Genomic DNA, 21,677 nt, shown 5'->3' with positions numbered 1-21,677 from the left:
CTTACAAACACCACTTCCCTGGTTTCAAACTTTGTATCACAACATTCCAAAAAGTAACACTAGGGCAGCAATAACAAGGGCCAAAGTTGTATTTGCACTTGTAGATTCCAAATCAGTAGCAGTTTGCACATGGGAGATCGTCTGAGGAGCTGCAGTGTTTATTTTATCGGATTCACAACCCACCCATGTATCACCACACCACCATATTCTGCTTATTCGAATCTCAACAACTTCATTTCTGGCAAATCAGACACCTTGAGTGTAAAATTCTGGCAATTTTGATACATAACCCACTTTTAAAATAACCATTCACCACCAAATTTGCTCCGGGATTTTCAAAAACAGGGGTTTTCATGGACCCTTGGATGGATTTTTCAAAGCCATTGACTGGATTTTGCCTGGTTTTCCGCGAATTTTCCCTGGTTTCCGCGAATTTTGGGCGGTTTTGGATGGGTTTTGAGGATCAGGGAAATAACCTGTTCCTCTTAACTCTTTCTGTAACACTATTGATTGAGACGTGTATTTGAATGTCTTGATTGTAAAGGCTGCACTGCTCTATTAAATCCTTAGTTGTAAAGCTCTGCATAAGTAGAAATGTGGTTCACCCTCATGGGAGTTATGTTGATACTCTATTTCTTCATTTATAGTTTTTGGTATTATATCTAGGAAAGCATAAGGTCCAATGGAATGAAACAAATTGAATGATTTGTTAACGATCTTATTTATGATGGGAAGCATCAAGCTCTGAGAAGAAGAAGTGTTCATGAAGTTTGAAGGTTGAACATTCCCAAGGTTATAAGGAGGAATTAATTTTCAACGCGTTATTTACCCTGTTTCTCAGATATATCATGTGACTGGCACGTGATCACCATGTGACCTTTGCTAAAATCTTTCGTTGCTCTACAAAACGGTAAGAAAAATATGTTGGATTTTTTTCTGGTTAGTTTACCTCTAAGTTAAGTCATTTCCCTTTAGTTTATTTGCTCAATTAGAGTAAAAAAAGTTTTTGAAAAAGTTTTTTATTAATTTTTAAATTTAATGAGGACTATCATTGGTACGTAAAATATCTCGATTTTGCATAATTTTTCATAATTGTTCTAATTAAATTTTTGTTTTTAATTATTTGAATAGGGTTATCAGAAAATGAATATTTAGCCACTTATGAACATTGAGACTATGTTAGTGCTAGTATATGTCGTTGTTGCGGTCGTAGGCGCCGGCCGCGCCAACTTTGGGTGCAGATATCGTGTCAATAGCACCAGAGCCGAAAGGCATAGATCATGAACAAGCTATAATCATAGGAGTATACATTATCAAGTGATTGAGGAATGGCCTGTATGATTTTATAGAGCAGTTACCAATAACATCATTGTAGTTAAGAAGATTCCAATTTTGTTCAGTACACTTGTACTATTTTGTTTCATACCGCAAATGTCGGATTTACTTAAACCCGCGCCGTATCAACGCCAACAGCTCTTCGTTGTTCACTGTTCAGTGTTCACTGAAGCTACTTCAACTTCATCAATTTGCTTAACTATTATCTTTGTAAAATCAAGACGCAGCTATGTTTTCTCCTTTCTGTAGTGACCAGGCTTCTTTCAATCTTCTTTCAGCTAATCACGAGAATGGTATCACGGCTTGCCTATTGTTCGTCAGAAAGTAGACGTAAAAAAGCAAGCTCAATATCGTATATCTTAACTGCTTTCATAGTTTGTTGCTTCAAGGATTGGAGGTCCTTGATTGATTGAATATATGGATAATGTCGAAACTCTAGAGCTTGCTAGATGTCGCGATGTTCATTCTCTATTACGATTTCAAAGCTCAACTAATTGAGAAATCATTAATTCTAGAAGATTTTAAATTGTACCATGACCCATGAACTCCCAGTTCACGGGTATCCCGAATGCGTAGTACTAATGCATCTCATAACGATTCCGTTTTGGGGAACATGAGATTCCCAAATTGTCGACTCAAGATTGAGATCTCGAAGACTGATTTTTCTTGAATGTCTTTCATAGGCTTTGCACAGAGAAAACAAACTATCTACTGAAGCAGTGGAGATGTACCTGTTGAACACTGAACAGGTGTATCCCAACAGGCTCGAGGTTCCTTTCGAGTTTCACCATTCATCAATGATATGACCATACTCAATTCAGGGGTGCTGTTTAGATTCTATCCCAAGGAAGGATCGGGTGGGTGTTGAAAAGACTGTTTGAAATATCTTCGAGCCATATTGGACAAATTACATACATTTTTTGACAAATGTCAACATCTGACAATTTCAAAACAGTGCCTAAATCATAAACATGCGTCAAAAGTTTCTCTAGTTCCAATTTAAATATCTCAAGGAAGTTTTGGTGAATATGATATATAAGGAGGTCAAAGTTCTCGATATGTTAGTGCATTCAATTTAAATTATTTCTCAATAAGGACAAATTGAAAGAGATCATGAAGTTTTTAGAATTATTTTTAGTATCCACTGTTGTGATCACAAACGTTAACGCTGTTCCAATTGATATATTGAAGTACTTTTATCGCCGTGAAGCTGAATCCAGTCTACCAGCATTTTCAGTTTTAAGAGCTCTCAATTCAACTAATGCTTCAGGATTTGGAGGCTCAAATGGTACCAACTCATCAATAGCTGGTGGCTCAAACGGCACTAACTCAACAGCCATTGGAGGAGGTAATCATACCAATTCTTCTGCTGCAGATGAAACTTATTTACCAAATATCAAAGTTTACTCTTTTTCAACTGAATTCACCACTTTATTTGGTAACGATACAAATGCTACAAGTCTTTCAAGCTTGAATTACCCAGTTAATTTAACAGTTTCAGAAATTTTGTCCACTTTAAACATTGCTGGTCAAAGTCCAAAGGGAAATTTGAATGCCACTGCTGTTAAATTGTTAGCTTCTAAATTATCATCTGGCACATCAGGTATCGGTATTGGCTCTCTATTAGAGAGTGCTGGTCTCGATAATGTTGCTACTCTATCCTATGAAGAAATTGCCAATGTTTCAAGTGCTGACTTGAACTCAACTTACTTGATTGATTTGTATAATAAAGTTAATGATGACCTTTCAAGTGATGAATTTGATGGTGCTGTTATTGTTCAAGATAGTCAATATTTAGAGGATACTGCATTCTTTTTAGATTTGGTTGTTAACTCATCAAAGCCAATTGTTTTGACTAAAGATGTTTCTATCTCAAACTTGCTCACTGAAGGTGCTTCAAACTTATACGACTCTGTTTTAGTCGCTGCTTCAGACTTGGCTGCTAATCGTGGGACTTTAGTGGTTACTCAGAAGCGTATTGCAAGTGGCTTCTATGCGAAGAGAATCAACTTTGATTCCATTGATGCTATTACCTCAAACCCACAAGGTTTGATTGGAAATATCTATGAAGGTAAAGTCCAATGGTATTATGATGAAAGTGATTTATTAACTTCTGACTTGGATTTCACTTTGGATGAAGTTGATAGTCTACCAGATGTTGTTGTTTTACAAAACTATCAAGGATTTAGCTCTGGAATTATTTCAGCTTTGGGTGAATCATCTATTGATGGTGTCGTTTTAGGCTCTTCCCAATCAACAGATTCATTTTCAAAGGATGTTGAAAAAGCCATTGAAGGTTTGGCTCAAAGTGTCCCAGTTGTTTTATCAAACGATCAACCTGGCAGTACTGTTAGTCCAGATGATTTGTTTTCAAATGTCACAATTGCTGGTGGTATCTTGGATCCAGTCAAATCGAGAATATTATTACAAGTCTCATTGGCGGCAGGTTACAACAGTACTGAAGTTAAAGACATCTTTTCAACTGTTTTCGGTGGTTGAACTGGATTGATTGTACTTATATTCAGTAAAACAAAACATTAGGCATTTGCCAAACTTCGTCTGATGTGCAAAAAAAGGAAGTAACTCTTATTCTATTTCCTGAATACCCATTTTTATATACTATTATTGAACATTGTATAACATTTTCGTTGTAGCTTATTTTTTCCCCAGCTTTAGCCACTTTGGAACTTTTGAACCTTCTTTCTGTTCGGAAGCAGGTGTTTTGGATTTGAAGGATGAAGATTCTGTTTTCTTAGGAATTTGGCCGTTTTGAATTTTGGAGTCGTCAATGTTATCTTCATCATTGTCATCTTTCATAAGCTGTCTTTCTAAATCTAGTTTCACATCTTCTGCCTCCTTCAAGTCTTTTGCCTTGTCCAGGTATTCATCCTTTAAGAAAGGACCAGAAGTTTTATCACTTTTGAACAATAACAGATTTCTTGATTCAAAACTTTCAGTTAACTTAGTTTCATCATTTGATATGTCTTTCAATGGATATGGAATTGATAATACGAAAGATGAGGTGTCGACTAATGTACTGGCAACCAGGTTGTATAGATCTTTATTCGTTTCCAATGGTGTGAAATTGACCTGCAAACTGCTCTCATCTGGAAACCTTATTCTTATCTCAATGTTTGTGATTTTCTTCTTATTTGCTTCTTGACGAAGTCTCTTAGATTTGTATGATTCATGTGCACGTTGTGATAAAATACTTTGATATTGGCGAGCATGTGAGACTGTTAGATCATAATCTTCTTCTTGTGGCTCGTATGTTTCAATAGGCTTCTCTGGAGCTTTATAAACATAAAGATGCTTTTGAATTTCTTCTGTAGCTGCTCCTTTGTTTTGTGATTGTTGTTGAGGTTCATCTACTTCCATAGCGTTAACATCATCATCATCTGGTTTCAAAGCCACAGGAGTATCCTGTTTGTCTTGAGCTGTGTTATCTTGTGATTCTATATCAGGTACGTCCTGCGTTGGTTTTTCTTCCAGTATAGTGCTTGAAACATTTCTTTCTTTCTCTGGCTCTTTAGCCTTCTCATGGATAAAAGCAGCTTCATCTGTTGGCTTATTTTCAGGTTTTGTGACTTTATTGGACACCTCAAAAATCAATCTTATAGAAGCATTGTTTTCAGCACCAAATTGAGCCAAAGTAACATTGCCAAAGTCTTCTTGAGTAACAACTTTAGTCATACCTTGAAATTTCAAGTTCTTACTAGTGCTCAAGATTGGACTCAAAATGTCTTTTTCTATCTCTTGAACCAATTGTCCTAGAGTAAGTTGATTACCAACCTTCTTGACAACGGCATTCTTCTCAAATGTACTATTGATGAACTGAACCTTGATATTGATTTCTGAAGCTTTTTTGGTCTTTGTTGCCTTCAATGTCAATTTCGCCCCGCTTGGTAAATTCAAAAGTCTGAAAGGTAGTGAGGTAGATAACTCTGAGTTGTTGTGACTGGTCAATTGTTAGTATATGAGCTAAAAATCCTGCTAAAAGATATGTGGATGCTTACAATAAACCAGTGGTGGCGGAATCCAATTTGAAATGAGCAGCGGCTTTCTCAAGAAGCTCACTAACTGGAGTACCTGGAGTTGCCTTCAATTTGATGGTTCTCAATTCATAGCTGATTGCAACACTAGACATTGTTTTTACCTCAATTTGTTAATCTCAGAGATGAATCAAGTTGTTGAACATTTCGAACAGCTTAATTATCATCGATGGCTATGGAAAAAAAAGTTGTGGCCCATTACCACATACTTAAGTGTTGTCGTGACAACGACTTTAATTTCTTCGTCTTTGTGGTTTCGTGTTCTTGTGGAAGACCGTTGAGGCTTTGTGTATTTAAGAACAGCTGGATGTTACAGAAACCATCCCAACTCCCACCTTCACCTCAGCAAACTCCAATCATCAGAAGAAGCATCCAAGAACCAAAATCACTCACCAGAAGTCAGCTTTTGTGCATCATATCATTGTTGTCAGTTATGCAGCTAAAGAGGATTGGTTTCGCGAAATATTGATAGGATTCTGGGTTTCATCATTCCAATTCACTTCACTTCACTTCACTTCAACTTTCATTGTGTTTTGTCTGATCAGATAACCGCTTAGGATCTCAAAGTCATGAATATACTGGATCTCCCCATTGAATTACAGCTACAGATTGTTGGTCAGCTTGATGATTTGTTTGAATATCTTCGGTTAGCAAGAGTATGCAAAAGGTTTCAAAGTTTGGTAAAGTCCATTGTTTTGGTGCTTAGTGATTCGCCTCGCCCTTCACCTTTATTCAAATCAATCTTGAAAGATCATGTCCAGATTAAACTTGATGCTCAAACTCTGGTGCACTCTGAACTGAAAAGCTCTATTAGATCACATCAATATTTCGTGTTTGAATTTTTTGGTATGAACTTGACACAACTGATGGAAAGTTATATTTGTTTGATTGCTGACTATAAACCAAAAGTTTCTCAAAAGATTGATGTTGTTATTATGAACCAAAGTGCTGCTCTTATTTCCAAATCCATAATTTTTGATCCAAGAAGTTTTGTCCCTGAAAAACTTAGCCAAGTGTCCAGGACCATCTTTGCTTATGATTCAGATAAAGCATTGAATGTGTCAGCTCCAGAAGGTTTGGTTGGAAGAAATGAGTCAATGATGCTGATGAGTAATGCATATTATATGGATAATGTTGAATATTTACCACAGCTTTACGTCTACGCTAGTCCAAGGTACAATTTTAAAATAATGTCCCCAAGCTTGAAGGTTCTCAGCGGAATAACCAACGTTAATGACAGATTACCTAGACTACCCACTTTATTTTATTTTTTACATTATTCAAGCATACCAAACTTAGAGGTCTTGACCGGGTTGGGAATTGAAAGTGGAATGGACTTGAGAGTATTTGAAAGGTTTAAAAAATTGGAAAAGCTACACTTAGACTCTGTCTTCACTGGGAATTTAGCTTTAAATGTTGCGGAAACAAGACTTGTTTCTCTTAGAAGCTTGGTTACTTTTAAGGTATCTGGAAACTCCATCTCAATATCTGATTTATTTTTACCAAGTTTGAAAACATTTGATATAACTATAAGTGGTTCAACAGAAAGAAACTTTAGATCAACAATTCACATGGAGAATATTCAGACACCCAAATTAGAAAGGCTTTATATTTCAGCTTCGAATGTTTCTGATGCACCAACTTATATTTTAAGACATTTAGATATAAGCAACACAACAGTGATGTGTATCTATAGCAGCAATTGTTCCTCGTTTCCAAAACTTGAGCAGATACACTTTCCAAAACTTCAAGAAGTGAAGCTAGGTGCTCTCAATGCAAGCACAGATGAATTCACACCAGTCCCTTTCAAACTTGATGCCCCAAATTTGAGATTGTTGAATGTTAAAAACCTGCAAATTTTCAACCAGGTATTGTTCAACAGTGGTATTTCTTATAAAGGGTTAAAGTCATTATACATTCACTTAAAAGTTTTACCTGATCCTCAAAAATATAAATTTTCTCAAGAGTTCTTCCCAGACTTAGAAGTGTTGGACATCGGGTATTTCAACCAATTTGGTAGATTAATTTCAAACAACATTGACTTGGTTTTGAATTTACCAACGTTGAAGCAGTTGACTACAAAACAAGCCATATTTGACAAAATAGTTTCTACAAGCGATTGGAGAAGTGGGGACATTGAATTAAATATTATTTCAGTACCTGGAATGAACACTTAAAACAGAACATCTCCATACGTTGTCATCAATTCATCAAAAACATTCCAAGTTCAGAAATATGGAGAATTATTGCTATAGTAATCAGATAGTGGCATTGTCAAGTTTTCAAGGAATTGTTCAATATCTTCATGTTGGTAAAGATCATTCGAAGTGGTGAAAAAGCTCTTGAAATCAAATCTCTCGGAATTGGTATCTATGGCACGCTCAAACAGGTCATTGAAATCAAAATCGTTGTTACGACTGGCGTCACTTATTTCAGTTTGGTGTTCTGTTTCAATATTATTACCGTTATCGTCATGAGCGTCCGGTATTTTGCCTGCCACTTTTGCATTGTCTTTTATTTCATCTGAGGAAAACGCAAGGGCCAAAAACAAATTGCTTGCAGTTAATCCATAGAAGAAGATGTAATCTAATCTTAGAAAGTTCAAGTTGTATTTCTTGTTTTCCAATGATTTCATCATCTGTTGTAAAATTCTGCAGTTTTCAAAAGCAAGGAATTTATAGTCATCCAACCTAAAGTAATATTTATCCAATTCATCAAAGTTTTTTTCAATTTCAAAATTTTCAAGTGAATCCAGTGAAAATGAAAATGAATGGTAATCAGATGTTTTAATCAATGTGTCAAGAAGAGTTTTTGCATATCTATCTGAATCATTCATCAGAGTGCTCAAAAATTGGAGGCTGTATTGTTGGTCATAGTTTCTCACAACCATTCCACCTATATAAATTGATACTCTTCTCAATGCAAATGTCATTTGTCTTGAAATAACCAAAAGTGAAGAAACAAGTGAAAAATAGGAACTATTTTTGTGCTCACTCAAAATTTTAACAGCATTCAGAACATTTCTAATGAAAACCACAAGTGCCCCCATTCTTTTCATTGCAATATATCTGAACTTTTTACTTTCAACACCAATTTGATCTGTGACTGTGGCACAGAAGTGATAAAAAGAAGCCGACGTTGAATATATCAGGATTCTTATTGCCGCCATTTGCAAATGCCAAACGTATTTGTGCGAATCATTTATATTGTCAAAGTCAAACTTTTCCAAATATTCAATATGTTCTTCAGCAGACGGAAACTTTTTTTTCAAAAAGTTGTCAAGTTGAGGTGCCAGTGTGTTTTGTATCCATTCTATAAGTTTCAGTTTGTCCACCATTAAAACATTATCATTAAACTGGTTCAATACATCATTGATAACTATCATGGACCTAATGTATAGGTTTTCATTTTTGTACCTTTCTAGCTCTTTTGGTTTTATCTTTAAGGGAATTCCAGTTTCCAACCCCTCAGAAATATCAAAATACATCAAACAATACCAAATGGATTTCAAACTTTTCCTATACTCAGGAGTCTTTGTTTGGTAAGCCACATCAATATCTTCATCGAGTCTCAAGATTCTTGCATACACAATCAATTGCCTCACTATAAGAACATCATTACCACCAATAATACCACGACTAATATTTCCATGTGGAGTGCATCTTTGGAAAACACAAACGTGAATAATGGCCAACAAGGTTTCTGGGTCTAAAAAAGGTGATATTCCAAATGATTCATCACTTTGTAAAACTTCTGAAGCTAATAGCAACGTTTCCAGATACTCCAACATCTGTAAATGATTAACTTGTGGGTATGAAGATGTATTTAAAGTGCTTGCAAAGAATGCTTGATATGTGAGCATAGATAAATAGAGCATAATGAAAGATAAACCATCTTGATCCTTGGGGAGACTCATTGTCAAATGTGCTTTTCCTTTATCATCAAAACTGATGTATTTTTCAAGCTTTTCATAAAATGAATCCTTATCCAAATAAACAAATCCGACAGCTCTTTGTTGATTTAAATGGAAATAAAACTTTAAAAGTTCTTCCGAAACTGATTGAATTGGTAATTTTGATACAATGACTGATAAGATTTGATTCAAGAGTGAATATTTATCAGGTATTTCCATACATCCCAATGAGAATTCAATTAAGAGTTTGTTGAGTGTCCTCAAGACATTATCTTCTTCAACTTTTTTCTCGAATTTAGACTTGTTATACCGATCTTTCTCAAACTTCATAACATTGATGAACCAAGTTGATAGCTTTTTCAAAGGTTCTTGAACTGAGATCAAAGCAAACCAAGATATTGGACCATAATGAGTCAATGTTCCCGAAACATCACCCATCGTACACATTAGTGGGTTTTTCTTGAATTGATTATTATGATATGACGGAAGGTAATAAGCTTCATAACCTTGATATTGGCTTCTCCTTTGACCAACCCTTGTTAATGCAGCTTGCTCTTTGAGTAATTGAGTTTTCTTGTCTCTTAGTTTCTCCAATGTCTTTTTAGAACCATTGACTTTGAATCCAACTCTTGCACCATGATAGAGACATAGATCAGCTGGAATATTGATTTCTTGACAACCAGAGCAAATGGGCTTCACATTATCACATTTACGTCTCCGAATTCGACAGCCTAGACACGCAGTATGCTTTCTCTCCTTTTTCTCCACTATCTGGAAGTTTGGCGTCTGCATTATTGATGTGTGTTGGTCACAGGATTGATGAAATATGTGGATGTTGTCTTGATGTTTTGATCCTTTTAAAATTAATGCATAGAACTTAAACTGGTTTCGGCTTTTGACACCCTCTTTGAAACAGGGCTAAGCGAAATTCTTGCCTTGAGAAGAATATGACTTGTAGCAGATGGAACAGTAACTGGGGCACAGACTCTGAAACAAACCACTCCTTTGTTTTGGGCGTTGCTGACAATATTGTTGTTCACAATTTTTTTTTTCCAGAGCTCTTGGTGGAGAATGATATCCGATTAAGTTTACGAACAGGGCGTGCGCAACTACGGTCTGTAGCCTCTGACGGGGATTCACTCAGCCTAAGCACGCTTCCGGCGGCATAGGGTCCAGAAGGAGCCAAGAAAATCGCCAGGAGGAGATGTTAAAGGGGGTTCTGCCTAGCTCTAGAAGGAGATGATAAAGTCTACACAGGGCACTTACAACGCCCAATACAGTTAAACAAATACTGTCCTTAATAACTAAAAATCTGGAAGCTTATCATTCAAGCTGTCTGTCCCAGGAGCATCCAAGGATTGGAAGAACTCATCAAACTCATTCTTCTGATAAAGATCAGTGGAACCAGTAAAAAATGACTTGAAATCAAAATTATCTGAGGTTGTATCAATACATGACTTGAAAAGATCGTTAAAATTGAACTCTGGAGCTGGCACGTCTTCAGCAGACCCATCAATATGTTGAGGATCTGAATTGATTGGAATAAGCATTAGCTTTGTGTTATCCTCTGGTGGGTATGCCAATGAAAGAAACAAATTACTGGCACTGCTGCAGTAGAAGAACACGTAATTCAATTTCACGAAATTCAAATTGAACTTGTCATTATCCAATGCTTTTGCAACCATTTGGATCATTCTTGATAGTTTGAAAATCAAAAACTTGCTTTCAAATAAGTGACTAAGTTTTTGCTTCATCAAGTTCAAGTCTTTCTCAATCTCTAGATCTTCCAAATCTTGCATGTTGTATGAGAAAATTTCATAACGTTTACTTGGGACTGTAGATTTCATCAGTGACTTTGCATATTTTTGTGGATCATTCACCAATTCATTCAATACCTGGTAATTATATCGTTGGTTAGAGTTCCTCAAAGCCAAATGTCCACCGAAGAGAGTACACCTTCTTAGTGAGAAAGTCACTTGTTTACCCACAATCTGAAGAGTTGGAATCAAAGAAAAATATTTAGCATTATCATGTAAGATCAATCTTCTAACAGCCTCTATAGTATCTTTCAAGTATTGCATCAATGTTGAACCTTTTTTTATAGCCAAAAGTTCATATCTTCTCCAGTTACCATTATTTTGTTCAGCCATTTTGGTACAAAACTGATATAGTGACTGTGAAAGTGAATAAAATAACATCTTTATGGCAGCCATTTGTAACGTAGACACATATTTTGAAGAGCCTGCTATATCATCAAAGTCAAAAGATCTTAAATATTGAAGATCTGAAGCACCTGAGGGTAAGTCATTTGACAAAAATTTATCTAATTGTGATACCAGTTGTTTTTCAATATAATCTGTTAGCTCCAACCCTGAAATTTCAACAGCTTTTTCGTTAAACTGGTTCAACACCTTATTCAAAACAACCAGCGATCTAACATAAGGGGATGTATCATATTCATACATGACTAAATCTTCAGGCTTTATTTTCAAGTCAATACCTGTATCTAAAGCTTCAGACAAATCATAATACACCAAGCACGTCCATATTGATTTCAATCCTCTTTTGTAATTTTCGGACTTATCTGGGTAATAGAGATCAATGTCTTTATCCAAATTCAAAACTTTTGCACACGAAATAGCCTGTTTGGAAGCTAATGAATCACCTATACCCATAGGACCTTGTAACCTTCTTCCCAGTGGTGTACATCTTTCGAAAACACCTAGGTGGATCAGGACTATAAGGTATTCCGGGCATAAATATGGCATAAATGATGATGATCCAGGGACCCTGTGACTACCAGAGGCAGCTATCAACGCCTCTAAATATTCAATCATGAGTATATGGTTTATTTGAACGTCTGGTACATTATCAATGATACTTCTGCTTGCAAAAAACCCGGTATATGCTAAGGCAGCCAATAACAGCATGACAAATAAAAGACAGTCCTGATCACCATTGTAAAAGAGTGAAGTAGTTCCTTTTGAATCAAATTGTAAGTATATTTTGTAATGCTCATAAAACTGTCCTTCATCAACATACACAAACCCAACTGTACGCTGACTATTAACGTGGAAATAATATGCTAATAATTTGTCCAGTGTGTCTTTTGGCGGCAAATCCATGCTAATCTCAACCAACAATTGTTGCAAGATCAAATGCGTGTCATGTTGCCTTATATCCAATGAGGTTTCAACCAATGATTGTGTTAAAGCTTTGAGTTTTGGGTTTCCTTCACCGTAATGTCTTTGGGAGCTCCTTGTTCTATCATACCTCTCCTTTTCCATTTTTATCACATTGACAAACCAACCTGATATATTTTTCAATGTCTCATTGGTAGAAGCTATAGCGTACCATGAAATTGGACCATAATGAACAAAACTTCCTGAGGATTCCACAGTTGTAGCAGTTAATGGATTTTTTTTGTGTGCTTTGTTTGGGAGATGCAACAAATATGGATCATTTTGATGACGTTTTCGAGCCTGTCTAGTTGGAAAACTAGTTGAAACTAGATTTCCCGAAGAAGATCTCTTCAGCTTTTGTAGTTCTTTCTTCAATTTCAGGTTCTGTTCCTTTATCTTTTCTAAAGTCTTTTCAGCTTTATCGGCCTTATAACCAATCCTAGCATCATGATACACGCACAATCTGACTGGAATGTTCAAATCAACACATGCTGAACAAATAGGCTTAAGACCATCACACTTCCTTCTTCTAATACGACAACCAAGACATGCTATATGCTTTTTCGATTCTGTATCCAGCGTTTGGCCCACCATCAAATCTGTATGTAGTTTTGAGCTGTATCAGGCGTAAAAAATAAGATTTGACTCGATCGTTCAACCCCTTACTGATATAAAGATTGATCAATGTAACTTCAACCCAACAATCAGAGAATACAACCCGTGACAATATCAGCCGAACAAATTCCAATTCGTCTTTGTGATAAAAATATAAGTTTAGGGTGCAACCAAATCAGATGGGAACGGCTTAAGCAGCTTTAAAAGCGGTCAACGATTTTTCTTGGTGTCATCAGTCTTCTCTACGACCCGTGTCGTTTTGGCAGAGCGACCAAGTACGGAAATTTCCGTTAATACTTTCATAATTAGATGCGATTTATACACAATGATAACCTCAAAATTCCTGATTCGAGCCTCCTAAAACTGACATTGGGTAGGTTGTTAAGAAATCGTCAATATCAGTGGTTTGATAGATTCCGTTTGTATTGTTGAAAAACTCCTTGAAATCAAAGTTTTCTGACTTTGTATTGATTGCCTTTTCAAAAAGATCCTTGAAATTGAACTCAGATTCAGATTCAGATTCATCAGAATACCTACTAGCTCTTGGTGTGTCATGGAGACCTTTAAATGAAGTTGCGTTGCCTAGAGCCTTAGCATCATCCACAAAAGTTGCATTGAGGAAGAAACTAGTCAACTTCAGCAGATAGAAAAAAATGTGGTTCAGTTTCACAAAGTTGATGTTAGATTTTTCGTTGAACAGATTCTCTGATATCTTCTTCAATACCTGACTGAAGTTAAAGATCACAAATCTATAATCCAGCAACGGCGAAAACCTCGCAAAAAGCTCATTTATATCCTCGTCAGCATCATAGTCGGCTAAATCTTCAATTTTATAATCAATTTGATACTCTTGTTTCAAATGCAACTCTTTCAAAAGGGTATTTTCATTAGCAGGTCTTGCATACAAGAACCTTTTGACAGCTGATGGTTTGTTTATGGGTAATTTCTCAAATATTCTTGCCCCAGCACAAATATAAACACGCCTTAGAGCTAAACTCAAATGGGGGAAAATGGCCATAATGGATTCCAGAACTGCATATTCATAGCTGTTGGGATGTGAGCTCAATTTGTCATACAGAATGAATACTTCACCAATCAATGAGATAATCAATGTTGAGTACTTCATACTCAAAATATTGAATTTTTTAGTCTCATCAGATTCTTTATCAATCATCTCCAACTTCTTGAAACATATAAAATAAAGTGTTTGAATAAGTGAAAAAATATTAAATTTTATAGCAAAACAAGCGGTTTCCTTAACGAACTCACCAGACATGGATATATCATCAAAATCAAAACCCAATAAACATTCAAAGTCATATCTGGCAGGACGAAGCTCACTCTTTAGGAGCCTTCTCAAATCTGTAACTAATTCCTCATCAACGATTCTGACAAACTCATATGTGTTTTGCATTGAATCCAAATCATATTTATGAAACTTGTAAAGGACTCTGTTTAGAACAATCAATGACTCAATATATCCATTATAATGGTCTTTATATCTCAAGATCTCATCAGGTCTAATTTTTGGGGGAAGTCCACTCTCCAAAGATTCCATTACGTCTACCAACACCAACAGATACCATGCAGATTTTAAACTTTTCCTATAATTCTCACTTCTGCCAGAATAGACAATATCAATGTTCTGATTCAATTGTAACACTCTTGCAATTGAAGTCAAATTTCTAGAATTCATGGTATTGTCAATACTTTCATTAGACTTGTGTCTTCCGTGTGGTGTATATCTTTCAAATGTTGTGATGTAGAGCATTGTATGGAGCTCTTCTGGTGTATGTGTTGGTAAGAATGAGTTATCACACTTGAATGCGTTGCATAAAAGACGATACGAGTGTAGCAAGGTCTCAGAATATTCCAAGAGTAACATGTGGTTGGCATTGTGGTTATCATGGATAAGTTGTGACCTGTGGTAGGCAATATAGATGAGGTAGGAAATAACATAAGCCAAGTCCATAAGCCGTGATGATTGTTCTGGTAAGCTGATTTGTATGGTGGGTTTTCCCTCTCCATCGAATTTAAGAACACGATGCAAGATTTCATAATATGTTTCTTCATCAACAGAAAAGAAAGCGACATAATCTGTTTGTGAAATTCTGAACTGATGGTCTAGAAACTTTTTTAGTTCTTTATAGGTTGGAAGGTTTTTCTCAATATCATGGAATAAATGCTGAAAGATTTGGAAGTCATCTAATTTTTCAATTCCTAAAGCAACAGAGGTTATATAGGCTTTCACCTTGGACAAAATGCAATTCTCATTGACAGGCTCTTCAAAATTTTTCTTTAGTGAATCTAGTTGAACCTTCTGACGCTTGATTATTGAATCCATTTGTTCTAACAAAACCTGCATATCTGGCTCTGAAGTCATCAGCGAACCCCACGATATTGATCCAAAGTGCAAGTTGTTTGTGATATCTTGTTCGTTCTTCTTGCTGTCTTTTTCAATAGATTTCTTATATTGAGTTTGAAGTATCACATTAGCTGGGCTACTCTCATTATTCAAAGCAGAGCTGGACGCCAGTTCTTCCCGTAGAAGTCTTGATTTTTCTACAAACGCCAACTCGATTCCTTCCATCAGGCGAAATTTTTGGTTCTTGAGTTTCATATTATCACTTTTATATTGGTCCAGTATCTCTTTACGATCATTTGATTTCGTTTTTGCTTTTAAATCTTTGTAAACACAAAGCTCTTGTGGGATATTAAGATCTTTACAACCTGTACACACAGGCTTAGCTCTATCACATTTTCTTCTCCTTAGCCTGCAACTAATGCAGGCAACCACCCTCATGATTATTCAAAGTATTTTTTGCTATCAGTTCAACTAACCACTTTCCTGATCCTTGGGATACCTTCGTTGGATCTTGCTTCTTAACCAAACACTTCTACACTATAGTGCCTGAGCCCTTCAAGTAAATTTGCTGTTGGCGGTTTTCGCCTCGGTTGGGGCAGCAAAGGTGCGCTTCCATGGTTTCCACAGCAACACACTATGTGTACGAGGTACTTTTTACGGACCGGAGTTTCGATTGTACTATATTCATGAATCATGACGTATGAGTTCTCTAAAATGGATTAAGTGGGTCTATATAGTCCTCTTCGCCATTGAAGTTGTTGGTTAAAGTTCCAGATTCTGACATCAAAAACTGGTCAATGTCACTTGATTGATATAACCCAGGTGAAATATTGAAAAAGCTTTCAAAATCAAAATGGTTAGAAGAGGTGTTGATTGATCTCTCAAAAAGTTCACCAAAATCAAATTCATTTTCTTGATTTGATTGTCCAACTTTGGATGGACTTGAAGGACGAGCCAGCCCCATAAATAAGTTTTCTTTTTCGATTGGTGAACCATCACTTGTGAATGAAGAATTCAAAAAGAAACTCATAAGTTTCAGTAAATAAAACACAATATGATTGAACTTTGCAATTTTCATGTTGGAGTTTTCTTTGAATAATCCGTTAGAAATGCCTCTCATAACTTGACTGAAACTGAATATCATGTACTTGTGGTTCAATAACATCGAATATTTTCCAAACAACTCCTCCTCATTATTATCCACGCTGTGGTCCTCGAGATCTTCGATTGAAAACAACACTTGGTATTCTTTCTTCAGCTGTATCTCCTTCAACAATTGACTCTCATTTGTGCTTTTTCCATGTAGTAAGTTGTTGATAGCAGATGTTTTATTGATAGGTAACCCTTCGAAAAATCTACCACCAGCACATATATAAACTCTTCTTACCGCAAGGCTAAGATGTGGGAAACAAGCAATAACGGATTCCAAAACTCCATAATCGTAACAGTTTGGATGACTCAGTAAGCCATCATATAATGCAAAAAATTCACCAGATAAATAGATGATGAGTGATGAGTACTTCATACTTAAGATGCTAAATTTTTGAGATCGTTTAGAAAACTTATCAAACGATTCAATCTTCTTGAAGCAAAGGAAATAAAGTGACTGCATCAACGAATAAATATTGAACCTCATGGGAAGCACACTGGCACTTAACATGAAAGATGGGGCAAAAGATGTATCATCAAAATCATAACTTTTCAATTTGTTCAGATCATCCACTATTGAACCATATTCTGTCTCTAACAAAGTCATTAGATCACCAATGAACTCATTTTCAATAATGAATATGAACTCATCAGGATCTTCAATATCATCTAGATCCATTGAGTTGTATTTGTAGAGGACTCTGTTCATAGTGATGATTGATTCTGTAGCAAAATTTGTATGATCTTCATATCTTAAAATCTCAGATGGCTCAATCTTTGGAGGTAATCCTGTTTCTAAAGACTCCATTATATCAACAAATACTAAAAAGTACCACATGGTCTTCATTGAACTTCTATATCCAGAGGATTTATCAGCATAAAAAACATCAATATCTTGATTCAAGTTTAACATCCTCGCAACACTAATTAATTGTCTCAAGTTATTGAACTTATCAAGAGGATCTTTTGCATTGTGACGCCCTTGCGGAGTATAACGATCAAAAAAGCTGCTGTATTGTTTGGCTTGTAGCATTTCAAATGATAAATCGGGGAATATTGACGATTGATCTCTGGAGTTATGAGTAACCAGTTGACTATGGATATCCATCAAGATCTTTGAATAATCAACAAATAAATATGGATTCAAATTCTTTTCAGTCATATTGAGCTGCGACCTGTGATATGCTGGGAAGATCAAGTATGAGATAACAAATGCTAAATCCAGAACCAAGCTAGCGTCACCTGGCAAATTGATGGTTATTTTGGGTTGACCATCTTCTTCAAACTTGATCACCTTCTTTAGCTTCTGAAAATAGGCATCTTCATCTTGAGAAACCCAAGGAACAAATTCATAAGGACACACATTAAACTGGTGCTGTATAGCTGCTCTAAATACTTGTTCTTTTGGAAGGTTCTTCTCAATATTTCTGAACAAATCTTGAATCAACGAATAATCACCAGGTGGCTCAAGTTCCAACGACAACGACAGTACTTTTGATCTTAATTTTGACAGGAGAAGCGTTTGGTCACTGGCTGGAATTTCATATTTTGTCTTTATTTGTGTAGATTGATCTCTTTGATTTTGGATGATTTGATCCATTTTGGATAGTACCACCTTCATATTTGGTTCAGCGGACATCAGTGAGCCCCAAGAAATGGATCCAACCTTTGATTTTGAATCGAGACTTTTTGGAACTAAACTGGCACCATCTAAATTGTTGATGAATGATCTAGTTGATTTTGACTCAGACTGATACTCATCCCCATGTATTTTTGAATATGCTGAACGTTTTTTTGAATTAAACCTATATCTATAAGATCTAGCCTGAACATCTCGTTGAATTTCGGCAACTCTCTTGAGTTCAAATTTTTGACGAATAAGCTTTCTTCTTTCACCCTGTACTTCTTTGAGCTTTATCTTACTGCTGCATGTTTTTGTGTTTGAGTTCAATTCTCTATAAATACACAATTCTTGTGGAATATTTAGTTCTTTACAACTTGAACAAATTGGACTTTCTCTGTTGCATTTTCTTCTTCTGAGCCTACAGCCGGTACATGCTGTTGGCTTCATTCCTCCCCTAAATGCTAATACAATACTTTATTTGAACCTCGCAAATAGATTTGTAGTCTTGGACCCTTTAAATAGTTTTCAGGCTAAAATTTTACCGTTTGATAGTTGCGGCTATAAAAAAGGTGTTTCGGCATTTGGAATGTTCGCGGCTGACTTTTGAGCTGCCAAAACCAAACGGGTCATTATGAACCTACAATAGCCAAAATACATCAGAGGTCAAATGTGTGACAATTCATTCATTCTATCATATACCACCAAAGTCATTGTGGAATGAAGGATAGCCTGACAAAAACTCATCAATATCACTATTTTGGAAAGGCCCGTTGGAAATATTGAAGAATCCACTAAAATCAAACGATTCTGAATTTGTATTTATAGCCTCTTCAAACAATCTTTGAAAGTCGAACTCAGTACTAAAAGACGTTGAATCTTGAGGCTTGATTCGATGAAGTCCTTTGATGTAATTTTTATGATTTTCAATTGGAGTTCCGTCTGAATAGAATGAGCAATTCATGAAAAAACTGGATAGCTTCAACAAATAAAAGAAAACATGATTCAATTTAACCATTCTCAAACTTGATTTTTCAGAAAACATTCTTTCCGCCAACTCTCCTGTTATAGCACCAGCAACATATATGACAAACTTGAAGTCCATCAATGGTGAATACTTTGCAGCAATTTTGTCATCATCTTTATCAAGACTACTATCGGACAGTTCCCCAATAGTAAAGAGTTCTTTGTAGCTTTGCTTTTTCTCACCCACTTCTCTCAAAAATGCCTCTTCATCAATCTTAGTACCATTCAAAAATGTTTTGACAGCGGAAACGTTTCGCAATGGAATACTTCTGAATATTTTGGCACCCGCACAAACTTGTAATTTTCTCAACGCTAAAATCAAATGTGGGAAAGTAGCCAGCATCATTTCCAGGACACCATTTTCAGAGCTCTTGGGTAGAGTAATCAACTTGTCATAAATTTCAAAATAAGCATTGATCAACAACACTAGCAGATATGAATATTTCAAACTAAGGATTTCCAATCTTCTTGCAAGCTTTGAAGAGCATATTTCTGACTTGGAAGCTTTTTCAAAACACAAAAAGTAGAAAATTTGAATTGTTGAATAGATAGTGAATCTCATGTTGAATGACGCAGATTCGTAAGTAAACTCTCTTGACCGAGAGCTATCTTCAAATGTAAAGCTCATAAAGAGCTGATAATCCTGGTCCCAAGGACGATATTCCGTGGCTAAAAGTTCTTGAAGCTCACCAATGCAATCATTTTCAATAGATTGGATAAATTTTGCATCATTGTATTCCTTGCATTGTAGTTTGATGTATGTATGTAGTACTTTGTTCAACACGATTAATGATTCTGTGTATCTGTCAGAAAAATTTTGGTATCTAACAAGTTCATTTGGTTTAATGCTTGGTGGAAAGCCATTGTCCAATGATTCCAAAATATCAAAGAACGCCAAAAAATTCCAAGTTGATTTCAAACTACTTCTATAAGCCTCACTCCTGTTCATGTAAACTTGATCAACATTTTGGTTCAAATACAACACACGACCAATACTAACCAATCTTCTAATACAAAATGCATTATCTTCATAGCTTCTTGGGATATATTCTCCATGTGGAGTGTACCTATTGAATATTTCATTATAAATCAAGGCTTGTAAGTATTCTGGAGTGATTTGAGCATCTTCCAAATTTCCCAATTTGACGCTCATAATTCTATGATACCATAACAAAGTCTCTGAATATCTGGAGCACATAACTGGACTCATCGGGAAACTTTCACCAATAACCTGTGTAGTATGATAAGCTGTAAATATGAGGTACGATATCAAGAATCCCAAATCCCTTAGCTTGTCAGCTTCTTGAGGTAATGTAATATTTAACGAAGGATTTCCAAGATTATCAAATTCAACAGACCGATTCAAAATTTCTTGATAAGTATCATGATCAAGATGTAAGAAACCGACATATTTAGGAGGAACTATATGGAATTGCAATTCCAAAACTCTATCCCAAGTCTTTTTTTCAGGTAAGTGTGTTTGAATCTCCTCCAACAATTCATGTATGTCCGCGCAAATATCAGTATTGTCAAGTTCCAATGCATGAGCTATGCCCGTTGTTCTTAAATGTGATAGCTTTGAAGCTTTCTTTAATGGATCTTTCAATTCTCTTTTCGACGATTCAAGCTGAGTTTTTTGCTCGTTAATAACACGATCAATTTGTGATAATAAAACTTTCATCTTTGGTTCCATAGACATCAACGAAGCCCAGGAAATTGAATCGCCGTGTGGTTTCTTCCGAGAAACAACAAAAGGGCTTCGACTAGTAGACCTCACTTCACTTATTTGGCTCGTTGGCGTACTCATATGATGTACGGATCCAACGTTCGCTGGGTTAACTTCATATTGGTCGTGTTTATCGGAACCAGTCTCTCTTTTGATTGCTGTGCACTGTTCTCGTATTTCTCTTTTCTTGTCTTCTAAAGCTTTCTTCAGCACAAGTTTCTCCGTGATGAGCTTTTGGTTCTTCAATTTTGAATCATCAAGAATGGTTCTCAAATCCTTCACTTTGGTGTTAGTCTTCAAGATTTTATAAGTGCACAAGTCAGCAGGTATTCCTAGCTCTTTACATGATCCACATATAGGCGTTTGCTTGTCACACTTCCTTCTCCTCAACCGACATGAAGTGCACGATGGAGCCTTCATTTTCCAACTGTTTGAAGGGTTGAATGGGAAAGATGAGGATAATTGATCAGGATATCCAACCCTGGTTATATTGTCTAGTTAAGATTAGTTGAAGTGCAGATTTAGCTGTTTTTGGTACTGTCCTCGTTAAAAAAATTGCTTGTCGGTTCGCGAATTTGGCGTGGGCTGTCTCAGACCTTTCTCCAGAAAGAAATAAACAGGGAATGCCAGCTCCGCATAGAATTCTGAGCTGTGACAGGGAACCTCGTCCATAGAAACGGCTACAGAATTACA

The 21,677-nt window shown here is 36.0% G+C and overlaps 8 protein-coding genes across 8 annotated transcripts; 2 read left to right on the top strand and 6 right to left on the bottom strand.

Annotated features, from left to right (window-relative positions):
* Nucleotides 1-2,937: 2,937 nt before the first annotated feature.
* On the top strand, nt 2,938-3,834 carry WICANDRAFT_18382 (uncharacterized protein; the record flags this gene model as incomplete). The annotated part of the gene is made up of 1 exon (XM_019180785.2): nt 2,938-3,834. A coding segment is annotated over one exon (897 nt), but the record flags the coding sequence as incomplete, so codon positions are not given.
* Nucleotides 3,835-3,990: 156 nt separating this feature from the next.
* On the bottom strand, nt 3,991-5,482 carry UBX4 (Ubx4p; the record flags this gene model as incomplete). Its single annotated transcript, XM_019183927.1, has 2 exons — nt 3,991-5,293; nt 5,352-5,482. 2 exons carry the CDS (start codon nt 5,480-5,482, stop codon nt 3,991-3,993), a joined length of 1,434 nt encoding a protein of 477 aa, XP_019036467.1.
* A 474-nt stretch (nt 5,483-5,956) lies between these two features.
* On the top strand, nt 5,957-7,564 carry WICANDRAFT_65516 (uncharacterized protein; the record flags this gene model as incomplete). The annotated part of the gene is made up of 1 exon (XM_019183926.1): nt 5,957-7,564. One exon carries the CDS (start codon nt 5,957-5,959, stop codon nt 7,562-7,564), a length of 1,608 nt encoding a protein of 535 aa, XP_019036466.1.
* A 50-nt stretch (nt 7,565-7,614) lies between these two features.
* Nucleotides 7,615-10,092, bottom strand: WICANDRAFT_65515 (uncharacterized protein; the record flags this gene model as incomplete). The annotated part of the gene is made up of 1 exon (XM_019183925.1): nt 7,615-10,092. The coding sequence occupies one exon, from the start codon at nt 10,090-10,092 to the stop codon at nt 7,615-7,617; it is 2,478 nt and encodes an 825-aa protein (XP_019036465.1).
* A 512-nt stretch (nt 10,093-10,604) lies between these two features.
* Nucleotides 10,605-13,076, bottom strand: WICANDRAFT_107577 (Zn(II)2Cys6 transcription factor; the record flags this gene model as incomplete). The annotated part of the gene is made up of 1 exon (XM_019180507.1): nt 10,605-13,076. One exon carries the CDS (start codon nt 13,074-13,076, stop codon nt 10,605-10,607), a length of 2,472 nt encoding a protein of 823 aa, XP_019036464.1.
* Nucleotides 13,077-13,431: 355 nt separating this feature from the next.
* Nucleotides 13,432-15,900, bottom strand: WICANDRAFT_65513 (uncharacterized protein; the record flags this gene model as incomplete). The annotated part of the gene is made up of 1 exon (XM_019183924.1): nt 13,432-15,900. One exon carries the CDS (start codon nt 15,898-15,900, stop codon nt 13,432-13,434), a length of 2,469 nt encoding a protein of 822 aa, XP_019036463.1.
* Nucleotides 15,901-16,171: 271 nt separating this feature from the next.
* On the bottom strand, nt 16,172-18,682 carry WICANDRAFT_65512 (Zn(II)2Cys6 transcription factor domain-containing protein; the record flags this gene model as incomplete). The annotated part of the gene is made up of 1 exon (XM_019183923.1): nt 16,172-18,682. One exon carries the CDS (start codon nt 18,680-18,682, stop codon nt 16,172-16,174), a length of 2,511 nt encoding a protein of 836 aa, XP_019036462.1.
* A 244-nt stretch (nt 18,683-18,926) lies between these two features.
* WICANDRAFT_71190 (Zn(II)2Cys6 transcription factor domain-containing protein) lies at nt 18,927-21,457 on the bottom strand (the record flags this gene model as incomplete). Its single annotated transcript, XM_019184235.1, has 1 exon — nt 18,927-21,457. Exon 1 carries the CDS (start codon nt 21,402-21,404, stop codon nt 18,927-18,929), a length of 2,478 nt encoding a protein of 825 aa, XP_019036461.1. The 5' UTR covers nt 21,405-21,457.
* Nucleotides 21,458-21,677: the final 220 nt, after the last annotated feature.

Source organism: Wickerhamomyces anomalus (genome assembly GCF_001661255.1).
Source record: "Wickerhamomyces anomalus NRRL Y-366-8 unplaced genomic scaffold WICANscaffold_7, whole genome shotgun sequence".
Classification (NCBI taxonomy): Eukaryota; Fungi; Ascomycota; class Saccharomycetes; order Phaffomycetales; family Wickerhamomycetaceae; genus Hansenula; species Hansenula anomala.
The sequence above is the reverse complement of the archived record's forward strand: the minus strand, read 5'-3'. Positions and strand labels throughout refer to the sequence as shown.